Source organism: Acipenser ruthenus, chromosome 12, assembly GCF_902713425.1.
Source record: "Acipenser ruthenus chromosome 12, fAciRut3.2 maternal haplotype, whole genome shotgun sequence".
Classification (NCBI taxonomy): domain Eukaryota; kingdom Metazoa; phylum Chordata; class Actinopteri; order Acipenseriformes; family Acipenseridae; genus Acipenser; species Acipenser ruthenus.
The window spans coordinates 26,318,806-26,335,707 of NC_081200.1; the positions used below are offsets into that span (position 1 = coordinate 26,318,806).

A 16,902-nucleotide genomic window follows, 5' to 3' on the forward strand; every position below is an offset into this window, starting at 1 on the left:
CATAAAAACTAAGAAAAAGTGTTTTACTATAAAGATTGACTAACCTGCTCTTCAACGAAACCCCCTAGTTTACTAGTAATGTTCTCCATGTGATTATTAACACAAATTGGGAATCCTGACAAAATATGTCCAGAGTTTGTGAAATGCTGAAAACTCTGAACTGATTTAATAGCTTTTCTCGGAAACTGAAGGAGTTTACCATTACATTACAATTACAGGCAGTCACCTCTGCTCCTAAAAGAGGGAGGTGCCTACAACCCTGGGGCTCAGAGGAGTTTTGAAGAGAACATGTTTTTGGCCTGAACAACACATCTGGCTATTCAAGAATTCAACACGAAACACCCATCTGAAAAACAGCTACTTGGCCACATTATTAACACAATTCTGGCATGGTGAATGGATACATTATCATCTTGAAAGTAGCTATCCACATTAGGATACAAATGTAGCATTGCTGGACGTATTTAAGAATGCTTAAGTAACTTCAGCATTCATTGCCCTCTCAGAGTAATCCAAGGTCAACAAGGACAAATTGCCCCACACCAGGACATAGTCTTTTCAAATCGGGTTGACAGATCAATCGTGTACATCATTTGAATTGAATGCTGTTCAGTGCTTTCACATAGGATTCTCCAGGCCAGGTAAAGTCAGATTTAGACAAACGTTATATATATATGACTCAGGTGTGGTAGAAACAGAAACACTGAGATTGATTGCTCAAATCATGATGACACGTAAACTACCTGGGTGTTTCCTGTATCAGTGATCCAATGTGCAGATTATGGTAGAAGAATTATTATTATTTGTTTATTTAGCAGAAGCCTTTATCCAAGGTGATTTATAGAGACTAGGGTGTGTGAACTATGCATCAGCTGCAGAGTCAGTTACAACTACGTCTCACCCGAAAGACAGAGCACAAGGAGGTTAAGTGACTTGCTCAGGGTCACACAATGAGTCAGTGGCGGGATTTGAACTGGGGACCTCCTGGTTACAAGTCCTTTTCCTTAACCACTGGACCACACAGCCTCCTATAGAATTGAGTTAGTTTCAAAAGGGGCATGGTAAGTGGGTTCTTGGCTATTTTTAGTATCTGAACCCCAGAATGCTGGGAAACTGGCGATAGGTGATGAAGAACTTCTTTTGGGTAATGTAAACAAACAGAACTATCAACAAAGGCTGTTCTAGGGCACTGCTTAAAACAAAACGAGCTCCAGTGAAAAAGGCAGCATTGTTATCATGGTATTGAGAGATATACTTACTAAGGCTAGTAATTATACGTAATTAGGGACATTTAGGTTAAGCTAAATTCAGCTTTTTCCTTGTTATATCCAGACTAAACAGTGGCCAGTATTATATGATTGAAATTGTCATATTACAAACTATAATTAGAAAATCGATCGGAGACTTCTTTTAACCTGATTGGTCAATAATTGGTCCTTAATCTTATAATATTAGGAATTACAAACCGGTTAACCACGACTGTGTTAGTTTAGCTGCTTATAGTTGCAACATCATCGTTTTTTACCTAAGATAGACGAAGTAAAACGCATACTGCCTATGAAAATGGAGATACTGTATATGGAACACTGCATATTGATTTGAGTTATTTCTTTCAATTAAAACATTCTCATAGGCTTCTCAGTTATATAGCCTACATACCTAATTTTAGTGTTGAACCAGACTTATAATACATACAGCATATTCTAAACGAGAAACGAACCACCGCCAGACTGGTAGAGTAAAACAAAACAAATTCCATATGCACACCCCCATATTAATAGTAGTACGCGGAATCTGAGAGAACCTGAACCTCCCTCCTTCCCTCTTTGTGTCCTCCAAGATCCCAACTTCCTCTGCGAGAAGTGACTCTAGACAATTAGCTCCGCTGAACTGGAGCATTCGTGAGAGACACTGGGAGCGTAGCTTGGAGAGTTTCAGCTGGGGGATAAGAAAGCAATATCGGGAGTCGGTCACAAGAGCTGCTTTTAGCAATGAGCTGGGGAACGGAGCTTTGGGTGAGTGCGAAACACACCTTTGCCATTTACCTGCACCTTGTCTCGGTTTGGTGTGAAAAGAAAAATCCAGCCGAATGTGTTGCTGCCTTGCGTTGAATGGATTCATGACAATGTACTAGCACAGCAACAACACGCACAGACAGCACCTTTACCTTAGACGCGAACGGAAACAATAGGAAACTACAAGTAGGCAATTATTTACATGCAAAGACATCTGCAGTTTTTTTTTCTTTAAACAGAGTAAAATGTAATATGTGTAGTGGATGTAACAGAAATATCACTTTTTTAAAAAGAGCTTTTCTTTATTGTTCAAAGAGCCATTCACACCCAGTTTCAATCCATTTGGGGGTTAAAATGCATTCTTCTGCCTCCGAAGCTATTTAACATAATGAACAGTGCTAGATAATTGATGTGGTTCTGATTCGAGATGAATTTTCAAAGATATTATGCTTTGGTTTGTCGATTTAAGGGGTTTTAAAAAGCGTATGCAGTCTTTGTCAATTTTTTTTTCGGTGTTCCGTTTTTGTTGTTTAGTGTAGGTGAGTCAGTTGTGCAAGGTTGCTCAAACACAATGCATTGCTGGAGGAGGAAGGCGAACCAGTTGATAAGAATATGATACTTGGAAGTAGAGTACGGTGGTGAGGTAGCTCCATGTTCAGTGACATATATTTGCGATGTCATAAGAGGATTCTTGAGTTAACAGTATCATGTTTTTTACGAAATAGAATGTACGAATTACAGCCTAGTTGTACAGCCGATGCAGGGTGTAACTATATGATACAACTTCGGGGAATTGATTGTATTTCTCATTGTGGAGAATGACCTCGATTTGATCATCACTCGAGTTGTGATAAGTGTCACAGAAACACCTACACTAAGAAGCAGAACAAATCTCCCGTTTCAATGCAGATATTGCTGTCCAAATTAAAGTAAATACATTCATTCGTGGCTTTTTTGTACTTATCATAATAGAAATGTGGGTAACTTACTAAAGTCTTAACTTGAGTTCGTATGGCCAGCGTCGTAACCAGGACTGACAGAGCTGACAAGGCCATAGGTAGAAGATCATACTTTCAATCCTTTTTTATTGTCTGTCTGACACTAAACAATCCCATCCTGAATTTGCAGCGAACTGCTTATTGTGATGTTTTAATGTACCTGGGTGCTGGTTGTATCTGTTATTGTAGCAGACCAATTAATACAGACCTGCAGATTAACTGATGAGGTATAATTACTTACTGGATAACTGCAAGACTGTTCAATCCATTCACAGCAGATCTTCTGTTTGTTTTGGAGCCTGATTGGTCAGAAAGCAAAATCATAGTTTAGTACTGGACTTTGTGTGGAGCAGTTGGATTGGTCACCCGTTGGTACCCTGAAGAAAAGTAGGATGACTAAAGCCAATACCTTCCACAACATCAAATGCTCAATCAGAATTCTAAGGTAAAGCTATATAACTAAGTCAGGTAGACCATTTTTTCATTGACAGCAGGACCTTCTTTAGTTTGCCCAAAAAGGGGTTAAGGTTACCAGCAAATTGTATGGCTGCTATTGGAATTAAAAGCCAAGTGTATCTCTTAGTACTGGCTAAACCTTTTCTACTTCTGAGCATTGAAAGTGGTGGATAGGATTAGCCCATCCATCGGGGCATTTGGCAGGCAGCTTTTTTTCCCTATCTATCGCTACAATATTTTAAAATATTTTTTCTATAAATGTCCGCTTTTGATTTGTTGTATATCACTCTATGTGTTTCCTGACTCCAGAATAATGTGACTGTGACCTTTCAACTCTTCTGGCTCCACCTGCTCAGTGGTATAGACAAATTCAAACTTCATAAACAGTCAAGTTAAGGTGTAATTTAAATCTGTACCTTTTCATTTGAAGATAAGTTCATTGGTCCATTTTCAGACTAAAGATGTAGGCACACGGGATATTGTCAGTTTTATTTAATAACTTTCATTCTACATTGAACAATGTCTTCAGAACAGTATATATTCTATGTAGGCTATTTCTGTTACAGTACCTATCCAGGAAACAAATAAAACTAGAAGGATTCTCTCTGGGATAGTTATAGGGAAGTGCTTCTTATCTCCACACTACAAAGAACTGATAAAATTGCTGAAAAATGCCATAGAAAAAAAGTTGCATTTTATATATAGCCTATAGCCTACGTATGTGTGTTACAAACCTTAACAATGTCATTCAGATTGTGTAAATTACATATTTCACTGTTTTATTAGTTTATTGGACAGTTTGAAAGCATCTCCCAGCCCTTCATACAACAGCATTGCTCTGTGTTATGGTAGGATTACTGTTATTGACCCATTCCTGTGCAGCATGTTACATCTGCAGGATTATCTAGCTAATCGTCTGGATGTAGGTGTAAAGATCGCCTCATTGAAAGTACATTACAGTCAGCTGAGTTTGGCGACTTTTCATGCCTTCTCATCATAATATATTTTCCACTTCTTTATTGAAAATGTCTGCTCTTGCTATACAGTTTTTATGATGTGCACCAGCTGGTTTATGTGTTTATGGGAATGTACAGTGTGAACTTGCAGGAAATCTGTACTTATTTTTTATTTTATGACTTTTAATTTTAAAAGTTAAAAACAAGCATAGGGAAGGAACTCCTCATCTTGAGCAACTTTATTCTAAAGGTTGCAAAATGTCATCAAATCAACAGTTTTATTGGTTTGCAGTATACCCAGATGCCACCCGAGAAGTCAGAATTGAAGGACCCTTATAAAAGTATAGCTGTAAATTTGCACAGTGATTATGATTATGAGTGTGACGGACGCAATCAGTGTTGAAGGGCTGAAACCTTAAATACTTATTACTGCAGTGCACTTGAAGATAAACAAAATAATAAATGTGTTCCAGACTCCTTGGCCGTATGTGTACAAGTATGCTACCCTTTTGCCAGGTCTTTCTTGGAAATGGGAGGCAAGTCTCTTGTCAGTGGATACTCTTCCTGATTTATACTAAGCAAATCCTTGTTGAAATTGAGAATGACGGAAAAGGAAAACACTTTGTACAAGAAAGGCACGTATTTGGAGTGAGAAAGTGCCTTTAAATAAAAACACGTTGAGGTGCAGCAGATTGTTAGTGGATCGCTTTAGTAAAGCAGTTCAACCTATAAATGTGACCGCTGAAGCCATACTGTATGCTGTGTACTGAATTTGGTTTTGAAGAAAGTGGAGGTTCAGGTATGCACTCTAAGGGAAGGTACCATTGTGAGAGAGACAGAAAGCAGGTTTTCAACTTCCACAGCTGTGCGCTTGAAATTCTATTTCGTCTTATTGATAACATCATTAAAAATGCTTAAACATTTTTTTTTATGATAAATACTTTCTATTCCTGTAACTGGCCCCCTTTTAGTTAAATATTTAAATAATGTAGCGTGTTGTATCTTTTAGTCTAGAATAGCGTGTTGTATCTTTTAATCTAGAATCAGTCTTGACAGTAAATCATGAGGTGCACCATATGGTGTACCGTAAGGGTTTCTTGTTTGGCGTTTGGGTACAGTAATATAGGAAAACATATGCTAAAAGATGTGAAAAAGCTACACAGCGTGAGCCATGATTTAATAGTGCTGAGATCCACAAATCTGCCACCAGCCTGTGAACATCCATGTGACCGTTTTGCTATCCCTTATGGGGGGGGTGGGTGGAGAGGGAGAGAACATGTGAAACATTGCAGTCAGGCTAAATTAAATTCACAAGGTAGAACACAAAATAGGCATAATTTAAAGTAACCTCAAAACTCTCTTTATGCTGTTTAATGTCTGTTTAGCAAGGCAGTTTGAACTGAGCACATATCAATGATACATTTTAGTAGCCAGCTTCTAGGGGGTTAGCCTATTTCATTCAGTATCTGCTGGTCTTACAGCGAATGTATCACTGGGATTTTGCTGTTGAACATGCCCTCGTCTTGCCCAAGTGTTCGCTGTGTTGCATAGCCTGTGAATTATTGAGCCAGTGCTAAAACTTGACATTTAAAGGATCTTGCCATTTACAGTTATTATATTGTTCCCTAGTAAAGGCCACTTACTGTACAAACTGTATGTCAAGACTAAACTCTCATAAAAAATAAAAAAAAACATTGAATACATTTGTAGACATTTTAATGTAGTGAATATGCATGTTCTGGCATTTACTGTACAGTTGGTAACCACCGAAGTTATCGGCCATCACCCCAGTACAGTCTAGCTGTTTCTGTGGTGTGCACTGTATAGTTAAGAGTCTTCTCTTTACACTATTCAGTAATATGTCTTATTTACTGTGTGGAAGTAAAGTATTGCCCCTTGAAATCAGCTGTTTTAAATCAGTGTCATCAGACATAAAGCCTATTCTGTCTTTTATTACTGTAGTGTTGTCTGGTCACGGTAAGAAATATAGGCTTCTGTTCGCTTAAAGAGACTTCAATTTTGACAGTTCAGTGCAGTACATATTTTGCAAAGGAAGTTCTGGTTGAGCCATTTTACAGTAAACCTATCAAGGCATTTGTGTAATAAATACGGTATTGAACAAGGCAATTGATGTGAATTAATTTAACTGAAAATGCATTTTGCAAACGGCACCACACACACACACACACACACACACACACACCAAAGATTAGTGTAGAAAGCGCTGCCTGAGTGTCAGGAAATGCAGGGAATCCTCATGAGTACAGTACTTGATCTTAATCCAGAAATGTTGTTTTTATTATTATTAGTATTCAGGTTTTCCCATCAATGAATATAAACAGATTTCAGCAGGGGATCCTGAGGACCGTTTCGAGTTGTTCCTTCGGGAGGTTCTTTCTAACAGCAACGTCTTTACAGTGAAATACAGCATAACGCTCCATGCTACACACGTTTGATCAATTTAGTTTCATCAAGCATCTGTTTTTTTAATTGCTGTGTATTTTAAACATGGGCACTGCACAATTTTAATTTTATCTGATTCTGTGGATTTATTTTATTTTTTACTGGGGGTGACCGGCAGTTTTACAGCATGTACAGCACAGTAGGTAGTATTTGCTGTTATCATTTTCGCATATTGACAGATTTTAAATTGATGCAAGAGCCTTCTTACAGTACACCTTAATTCAGATTTGAATAGAGTAATAATTTGTTTCAAGTTAAGGGAGTAAATTCAAACAAGAGATATTAACATTTACAAAGCACTTGTTCTATAATGGCGCTGGGATTGATGTCAAAAACTTGGTCCACTTGCTCTTGTTGGGGTAAATGAAACAGAATGGTCCCTGTCTATGGAAATGAAATCCCACAAAAGGCCTGTAATTTCTATTAAATCTTGACACACATAAAACTGGGCTGATTGGTTGAAGCTGGGTTCCATACTGGCTATGATTCTCCCACTTAATTGCTGTGGAGTAATTTTAATGAGAAATGTACGTCCTGTATTTGGCACCCATTGTCCTCCAAGCATGGAAAATGCATTCAGTTCAAGCAAAGTCTCTGTGGGAGCTGGCAGTATATCACCAAAGGGTAACAAAGTTCATTGTTCGGTGATCCCGACACATTGGATGGAAACAGGGCCTCTACAGCTTGAATAATACTGCCGACCCAATTTACAAACAAAAACAAAAAACAACGGGGCTGAACTTCAGGGCCTTGTGCTTGTGTTTTTTTTATTTTTTTCCTGCAATTAAAACAATATTTTAAATATTCTTAACCTTGTCACATTTGTTAGCGATGCATCCTGTAAGCTAACATTTTGTAGTTGCATGAATATACATGTTAATCGGCAGGGCCTATATTATTTCCCTGTCTTGCAAATTAATACACTTTGCAAGAAAAAGGGAACGCATTTAGAAACGAATGAAGGCTTGAGGCGTGACCTGCATACTAACTTAGGCTACATGATTCTGCACGAGAATACATGCGTTATTAGCATTTCCAAAGCAATTATGTTCTAAATGCAATTAACATGGAAATTAAAATACATCAGTTACGGTTCATGGAGGACAGCAAATATGTAATTTGTTTAGTAAACAGTTTTTCAGTTGTCAAGTACAGCTTTTGTACTTGTCTGTAAGATTTCACAATTGTACTAACCGCCAAAGGATGAGAAAAAAATGCTATCAAAAGGTTTTTTTTATTACAATACGTGTTTTTAGTTTTTTGCAATTTGGGGAAACAATTTGACAATAAGCTTGCTACTGTAACTTCATTGTGTCTCTTTCTGAAAACATTTCATCCCAGGCTTGATTAGGAAACACTAATTGAGGATGTGTTCTTTTAATATATTGATCAAAAATCAATGGTATAAAGCAAAAAACCTGTTCTTTCCTTATTTCAGAAAACCTTACACAGCAGGGTGAACAAAAAGCAGGCTGATTTGATAACAGGGACAGAGGAAATCTGATTGAGCCTAGTTGAGTTTAGTATTGTTGACTCCTTTACTAACCAGTGTGGAGGTGGAATAACTCCTTTATTAGGTTATGCTGGTTAAAGGCAACGACTTTACTCTTGTGCTGTCTTTGGCTTCCCTCGAAGGGTTAATGGTGGAGGTCAGGGAGGAAGGGCAAACGGGACCAAAAGTGTTTGATCTTAGTTCCTGTCCCGATGTGGGACACTAAATTGCGTAACACTGTATTATTGAACACTGTAGTTAATTAAATAGCAATACGCGAAACACAAGCCTTTGTCTCTTTGCCTCTCTCTGTACACTGTCTTTCAGCCTTTCTGTCAGCACTCAGATGTTATTCAATAATGACATTACAATTACCATCCAAAAGCTGTTTCCAAAGATTTGTATAATTGCTTTAATAGCGTGTTACAAGCAAAGGTCCTTTTGTTATCATTTTTTTAAAATTTAAAATCTCCAGAGAGTTTGTCTGTGTTTACTGTAATTTGTCTGTCCATTAACTGCAGTATGTTGTGCAGATGTGCCTTGATCTTATATTTATTACAAAGATAAGTGTATCTGAATGTACAGTTGTGGATTATCACTGTATAAATCAATATTTTCAAACACCTGAGTGGGACATATTTGGGGTGAAAAGCAGTAAATATAGCCCTATAGTATATTCTGTGTTGCTTTTTTTAAATCTCAGAATTTTAAAAATAACAAATGGGCCATGGTCAGAAGCACACAGTGCTTGGGTTCAGTTGGCCCTTTTTGGAAACAGCAATTTGCTTGGGATTCGCCCACAGGGAAAAATATAGGCCAAAGTCTTTTGATCCTGAATTGAAAACAGGCAACTAATGCTCTGGTGGGACAGACCCTCGCCATTTTGCCATAATCTATCCCATATGGAATGAATCCATGACGATGATTAGATGTCACGATTTACAAGTTAAAAAAAAAAACATGTTGAATCAAGAATTCTACAACTTTACGATGCAGACAGTTTTTCGCCTTGTACAGTTTTAAAGCAGTCACTCTGCTTAATTCAGTTCATTGTAAGTCTCAAATGACTGTGCTGTGCAGTCTACTGTATCTGTTACTTGAAACTTGTAACCTGTTTATAAAATTCTAATAATCATAAAAAAAATCAATAAGCTAGAAATGGGATATTTTGATCTTTGCTTTGTATTGCAAACAGTTTGCTGGCTTCTTCCCTTGTGTCTGTGAGTTGTGTTTTCTTGTTCACCTCTACAGAAACTTAACACTTGTGGGAAGACCCTGTAAATCATACTTAACAATGGGCTGACTTTCCTGTTATTGAATCTAAGGCTTTGGGCAAGTATTTCTGAAGACTACAACCGCTACTGAGTTTTATAAAAGTGCAAGGAAAGAGCAAACAATCTCATTACAGTAGCTAATAAATGTTCCAACTTTTGAAATATGTCACTATACCAGCACGGCTTAGAACTTTCAGAACCTCTCTGAATGATTCCCAGACATGCAGATAGTGGTCCATATTTTAACACCCTGTCACTTTATTGCTTTATAAATAAATTCTACACTACTAACATTGTATGACCCCCATCCCCCCCCCCCCCCCCCCCCCCCCCCCAATTTGTGTGTGAAACGGAAATCTATTGCACCTTAATTTTGTTGTTATAATGAAAAATAAACTTGTGGGCATCATTACAGTCCGTATAGTACTGGCTATGACTACTGTAGCAATTTATTTTAAATGCTCAAAAAACTTTCTGTAATGCTTAAAGGACCTCCTGATTTCAATAATTCAAGTTTGATCCTGCTGTAGAAACATTTCTAATGGTAATTTTCAGACTGAAATAACAAGTTTAATGTGGTGTTAACACAGTGAATTGCGGTTGCCTATGTAAAAAAACTAACACGATCAAACAATTGGTGTTTCAAAAAGTGTCAGTAAGTTAGCTTGCAGGCTGAACTCTTTCACCCCAGCGCTGTACTAGCAGACTGTAATCATTTTAGGACAAAGTGCATATGCTGTTGCTTTGTCTGCTATGCAGCACCTGCCCTGGTGCTCAACCACAGGCTTAATGCCATCTGATCCCTATCCTGACCCCTATCTGTTGTGAAAGGAAAACAAAGTCTTGCAGCCAGCACAATTACAGTATGTGTTATAAACACTGGTGTACAGTACCTGACACAAGATAAAGAAAACCCCTTCTGCGCTACTGCATGCATGTGCTGTGAGCTACAGAAAGGAAATGTGCTTGTGTCTAGAAAAATTGGGCCATGTTTTCATTTTATTTTATGCCTTATCTAGAACCCCTCAAAAACATTTTTTGAGCCAAGAAAGGTTTTGCAAAATAACAAACCTTCATTAAAAAATTGGGGGTGGTGGTGGGGGGGCGTTTTGTGTATAATGTCTTAATTTGTAGGTTGGCGTGTTCTGACAAAATCTTACGGTTTCTTGTGGTGCAATTTTAAAACCGCCTGTTGCATTTTACTGGTGTGAATGATCTGTTTAACTATTACTACAATCTAATAACTGCTGGGGCTGGGTTACAATGGGAGCTCTTACCACATCTGCTAAAATAGTGCTCTGAACAGTGTGACATTGAGATGATGCAATTACTACAGCAAGACTCCTAAAAGGATTAGATGATACCTTTTTAAGTTGAAGACTGGCAATGTTTTGAAAATCTCTATGGGTATTTGCATATTTTCTGAAAAAAAGAAACTTACACACCGATGCATGGGAGTCACGTTCTGTAGAATAACATTCCCGAATCTTAGCCGATATTTCTGAACTGTGCACAGTCCTTTTGAATCTTAGTAAGATTTTAATGTGCGGTAGATAGAACTAACCTACTGAAGAAATTTTTATTATAATTTGCAAATATTACTGAATCCGTTCTGTATTAAGCACAAATAAGGTCTGCATTGTTTATTATGTAAGTTGATCATTAAAACACTGTTTGTAAACAGTATTCTCAACCCAACATTGTAAACAGAGCTGATTTATAAATGATTAAAATTCAAAATCATGCTGAATATAACTATTTTTCTATACTTTTTCATATGTTTTTTTTTTTTTTGTGTAAACTGTAATGGTTCTTATTTGAATCAGTAGTATTTTTTTTTCAAATAGTTGTGCTCTGAGGCCTCTACTGCCTAGGTACAGCATTCTGCTGAGCTTGGAATAACATCCAAATCTGATTAAAAAAAAAAAAAAAAAAAAAAAAACATCTCCGGTCTTCATTTGTTTAAATCTTTGATTTTAAACACATAATTCTACGTATAGGCCTAATTGTTTCAGCTACTGTAGTTCATACTTTTTTCTACACCAGCAGATTGTAGTATGTAATTGTCTTACTATGGTGTATTGTTGGATGTAAATTAAATATGAAATAAACCAGTTTGACTGAGCTCCGATACCTACCCTGAATTATTATTATTATTATTATTATTCAGAGGTCGCGTTAACGCAAAGTTTTGCGTCCTAGACGCAAAATAAATCCATTGGACAGAAAAATATTTTGTCTTGCGTTCACGGGACACACAGGATGGGATGCAAAATAAACCTGCACCTTGCTGTATAGGTTTTAACTGTTCAGTAAAAATCCTTTTGAGGAGCATTGTAGTTTGCTAGTTGAGTTTTCTCTAAAGCCCTGTAGCTTTTCCAGTTTTCTCTTGATTCCCTGTTACTTCACTGGGGACCTGTGGGTTTGGACTGGAGCCACACAAACGCATGCCTTTTGTTAGCGAGTAATTTCATATTTTCAGAGCAGCTAGGTGCTTTTGTGGCATTTTTTTTCTTTTCTTTGTAAAAGTCTGCATTCATTCATGCAGTCTCATCTGTTGGGGAAGACCAGTAGAGTCACATATTTTGCTGAGCTACAGTACTTTTACCTGTCATGCTTACAGTAAAATCCAAGGCTTCCTGCATTTTAACTAACGGGTTACAGCAACTTTACACGCTTCTCATGTAGAAGGCACTTTTTGAAAACTTTTGTACACTGAATTAGTTTTACCTTGTGGAAGGTACTGGATTAAGACTTTTTTTTTTTTTAAATCTTTTTCAGATTGAGTGTTTATATATGAATTCCTGTGCCAAACAAGCCCAAGATGTTTTGAGGATCAAGCATTTGAGTGTTAGGAAATGATTATAGATTTGCTGTGCTATACTGTAAATCTGAATCCAAAATCTCACTTTAAGATTTGATGACTATGAATGTATGTTGTGTTGTCTGTATCACAGCATATATTTTTAAACGTCTTGCCGACTGTTGACATTTATCACACACACACAAATCAATTGGGAGAATACATTTCTCAACATTTACTCTAGGGTGTTCTCCAGGAGAAAAATATTACAGGAGGGAGCATGATCAGGATACACTCTGTTTAATGGAAAAAATATTTCTCCTGGCAAGCATCTCCTGAGTAAAAGCTGGGAAAAAAAAGAAAATCCCTCATTTGAATTACCTATAATGTGTGAATAAAAATATCAAAAGATTCAGTATTATGTTGAAAATATATTTATAAAGTACTGTAAAAGTGAACATGTAAAATTGCATTTTTTCATTTGGAAGATATTAATCATGCAAAGCTTGCTAGTACTTTTTTTCTCTTGGTTTAATACAGTTTTCTGTGTTCTAAATCCCTAATGTTATAGAATGCAGTAATTACAGTACAGATTCAGAATGAGTGAAGTGCTGACCCCAATTACAGCACAGTAAAGCAATTGCGATAGCAGGGTGTTATCTACTGTGGTTTACTCTGTTAGACCTTGATGTCATTTTAGTCATTTATGCTTCATGCATAATAATTTTCACCTCTACCTTTTAAACGCGTTATAAAATTCGAGATTTTAAATACCGTACAGTGCAGCAGAATAGTACTTAAAAGCAGGAATAAATCTTCTAGTCAGTGTCACAGTATCTCTTGAGATATGTACAAGGAAGTTAATAGCGCATTTTCCTATCTGCAGAGTTTCCTTCATTTCAAACAAATCTCAGAGCTCCTCTGAATACCTTACAGTCAGACCAAGTGCAGAGCCCCGTACAAATGTAGTTTTTAATATTTATGAAGGTTGGTACCTATATAGGTGTCTCCTGTAAAATAGTATCAGCATAAAAAGATCATCCCTTGGTTTTGTTCCAGGGATATAGGGTTGTAGGCAGGCAGTGTTTTATGCGCTACAAGTGTCAGTCTATCCCATACACACACCTTTGCAGTACTGTGTATGTATGTGTGTGTGTATATGTATGTGTGTGTGTATATAGATATAGATATAGATTATATATATATATATATATATATATAATATATATATAGATAGATAGATAGATAGATACAGTACTGTGCAAAAGTTTTAGGCAGGTGTGAAAAAATGCTGTAAAGTAAGAATGCTTTCAAAAATAGACACGTTAATAGATTATATTTATCAATTAACTAAATGCAAAGTGAGTGAAAAATCTAAATCAAATCCATATTTGGTGTGACCACCCTTTGCCTTCAAAACAGCATCAATTCTTCTAGGTACACTTGCACAAAGTCAGGGATTTTGTAGGCATACAGTCAGGTGTATGATTAAACAATTATACCAAACAGGTGCTAATGATCATCAATTCAATATGTAGGTTGAAACACAATCATTAACTGAAACAGAAACAGCTGTGTAGGAGGAATAAAACTGGGTGAGGAACAGCCAAACTCGGCTAACAAGGTGAGGTTGCTGAAGACTGTCAAAAGTCATACACCATGGCAAGACTGAGCACAGCAACAAGACACAAGGTAGTTATACTGCATCAGCACGGTCTCTCCCAGGCAGAAATTTCAAGGCAGACAGGGGTTTCCAGATGTGCTGTCCAAGCTCTTTTGAAGAAGCACAAAGAAACGGGCAACGTTGAGGACCGTAGACGCAGTGGTCGGCCAAGGAAACTTACTGCAGCAGATGAAAGACACATCATGCTTAGTTCCCTTCGCAATCGGAAGATGTCCAGCAGTGCTATCAGCTCAGAATTGGCAGAAACAGTGGGACCCTGGTACACCCATCTACTGTCCTGACAAGTCTGGTCAGAAGTGGCCTTCATGGAAGACTTGCGGCCAAAAAGCCATACCTCTGACGTGGAAACAAGGCCAAGCGACTCAACTATGCACGAAAACACAGGAACTGGGGTGCAGAAAAATGGCAGCAGGTGCTCTGGACTGATGAGTCAAAATCTGAAATATTTGGCTGTAGCAGAAGGCAGTTTGTTCGCCGAAGGGCTGGAGAGCGGTACACAAATGAGTGTCTGCAGGCAACAGTGAAGCATGGTGGAGGTTCCTTGCAAGTTTGGGGCTGCATTTCTGCAAATGGAGTTGGGGATTTGGTCAGAATTAATGGTCTCCTCAGTGCTGAGAAGTACAGGCAGATACTTATCCATCATGCAATACCATCAGGGAGGCCTCTGATTGGCCCCAAATTTATTCTGCAGCATGACGACGACCCCAAACATACAGCGAAAGTCATTAAGAACTATCTTCAGCGTAATGAAGAACAAGGAGTCCTGGAAGTGATGGTATGGCCCCCACAGAGCCCTGATCTCAACATCATCGAGTCTGTCTGGGATTACATGAAGAGAGAGAAGCAACTGAGGCTGCCTAAATCCACAGAAGAACTGTGGTTAGTTCTCCAAGATGTTTGGGCCAACCTACCTGCCGAGTTCCTTCAAAAACTGTGTGCAAGTGTACCTAGAAGAATTGATGCTGTTTTGAAGACAAAGGGTGGTCACACCAAATATTGATTTGATGTAGATTTTTCTTCTGTTTACTCACTTTGCATTTTGTTAATTGATAAATATAAACTATTAACATGTCTATTTTTGAAAGCATTCTTACTTTACAGCATTTTTTCACACCTGCCTAAAACTTTTGCACAGTACTGTGTGTATCTATATATATATATATGTATGTATATATATATATATCTCAAGAATCTCATCGTTCTTCCAAAACAGAGATAAGCAAATAAATCCACAAATTAAGACGACACCAGAACTGTGTTGATAGGCAATAATCCTAACGTTTCGCTAGCTGTGCAGCCAGCTTCTACAGAGGCACGTGAAGCTTTTAAGACATCATGTGGGAAAGAATGAGGGCAGAGAAGCTGAGTTTATGTGTGGTAACGAATGTTGCTACGTTCGTCATCTTGTAACACTATAGAACTGTTGAAACACATTAAAACATTTCATGTAATTTGTGTCTGAAGCAGTAACTGTAGAACTATAAATATATAACCTGCTTCAATATTTGGTGTAGTTGTTAAATTACACCATGGCCCACCCACTTTTAGAAAGGCTCTGGTGCCGTTGTGATAAACAGAGTACTAACTACAGGTAAGTGTGTGTAAACAGCCTGTTAATGGCTTCGAGGGGTTATGGGACATGGTAGGCCACGAGAGTCCCTAGCCCAGAACCCCGAGAGCCCTTAACAGGCTTGATTTACACACACTTACCTATACTTAATTCTTTATTATATATGGATAGTTGTAATCGACCAGACACACAAATATTGTAAAGCTGAATACATTAATTTTTTTAACAAACATTCATTGTAAAGCTGCCGGGTTTTCGGTGTTGCTGTAGATTTGTGGTTTCAGGGACCATAGGTCTCCTGTGTGGTCCTCAGACCGTGTGTCGGTTTGTCTCTCTGAATATTGTAGAAAGTTGTTTCCAAGCGAGTCGGTATTGAGAGAGTCTACAAATGAGGTTGTGCTGCTCCTTGGTTCGGAGCGCTGCCTGGTCCGCCATTCTGACTGTTCCTTAAGTAAGCAGCAGATTTATTTCGTCATCTGTGAGTCAGCCCGGTGAGGAGCATTTCCCTTTCCTCGTTTTTTGAGAAACCGTTGTTTTGCCGCGAGTCTGCCATTTTTTCTCAGTTTGTTTAGAATTCTGACAGGGTGATGACGTCACTGCCGTGGCCTGTAATCCATTACAGACCACAGCAGTGACGTCACAGTCTTATTACACACACTTACATGGCAGTAATAAGACTGTAAGCTTCGCCAAGCTCTATGGGAGATTACAACTCTCCATATATAATATTATTGTTAAGGCTGATTGTAGTGGTGCAATCAGCAACCTAATTTCTAATTCCATTATCGTATAGGCATTTATCAACGATAATCGATGCATTGCCATTTTATTTTCCAAAATTAAAGAACAATCATTATTTTTTTTAACAGAAGATCCAAAAACTAAAACTGTTGTGCATAATAGTTAAACAAAAAGGTACAATTTATATTCAAATTAGAACACTTCCGATTTATAAAAAAAGAAATACAAAGGACTTGAGTTTTTAACAACTGAAAAGAATATGCGTGCATCCGCATCAGATGTCCCTTTAACATTGTAATAATAATAAAACATATTGTATTTTAACAGAAGTCATTTCAATCTGAACTATGGTTGTTCATTACTGTTAACATTTTATGTCCAAAGCAGAGCAAAACATTTCAATTAATCTCAGAAATGCTGACTAATTTAACTACCGTACTAAATTCAGAA

General features: G+C 37.6%; 1 protein-coding gene across 2 annotated transcripts in view; it reads left to right on the forward strand.

Annotated features, from left to right (window-relative positions):
• Positions 1–1,509: 1,509 nt before the first annotated feature.
• The window catches only part of LOC117416972 (formin-binding protein 1-like), a 91,957-nt gene continuing 76,564 nt past the window's right edge, over positions 1,510–16,902 (forward strand). Inside the window, exon 1 of one of the 2 annotated variants that reach the window (XM_034028497.3) lies at positions 1,510–2,015. In XM_034028497.3, the coding sequence (XP_033884388.3) occupies positions 1,992–2,015 (24 nt within the window). In that variant the 5' untranslated portion in view covers positions 1,510–1,991. The remainder of the gene's footprint in view (positions 2,016–16,902) is intronic. The other variant, XM_034028499.3, reaches the window with a different exon arrangement.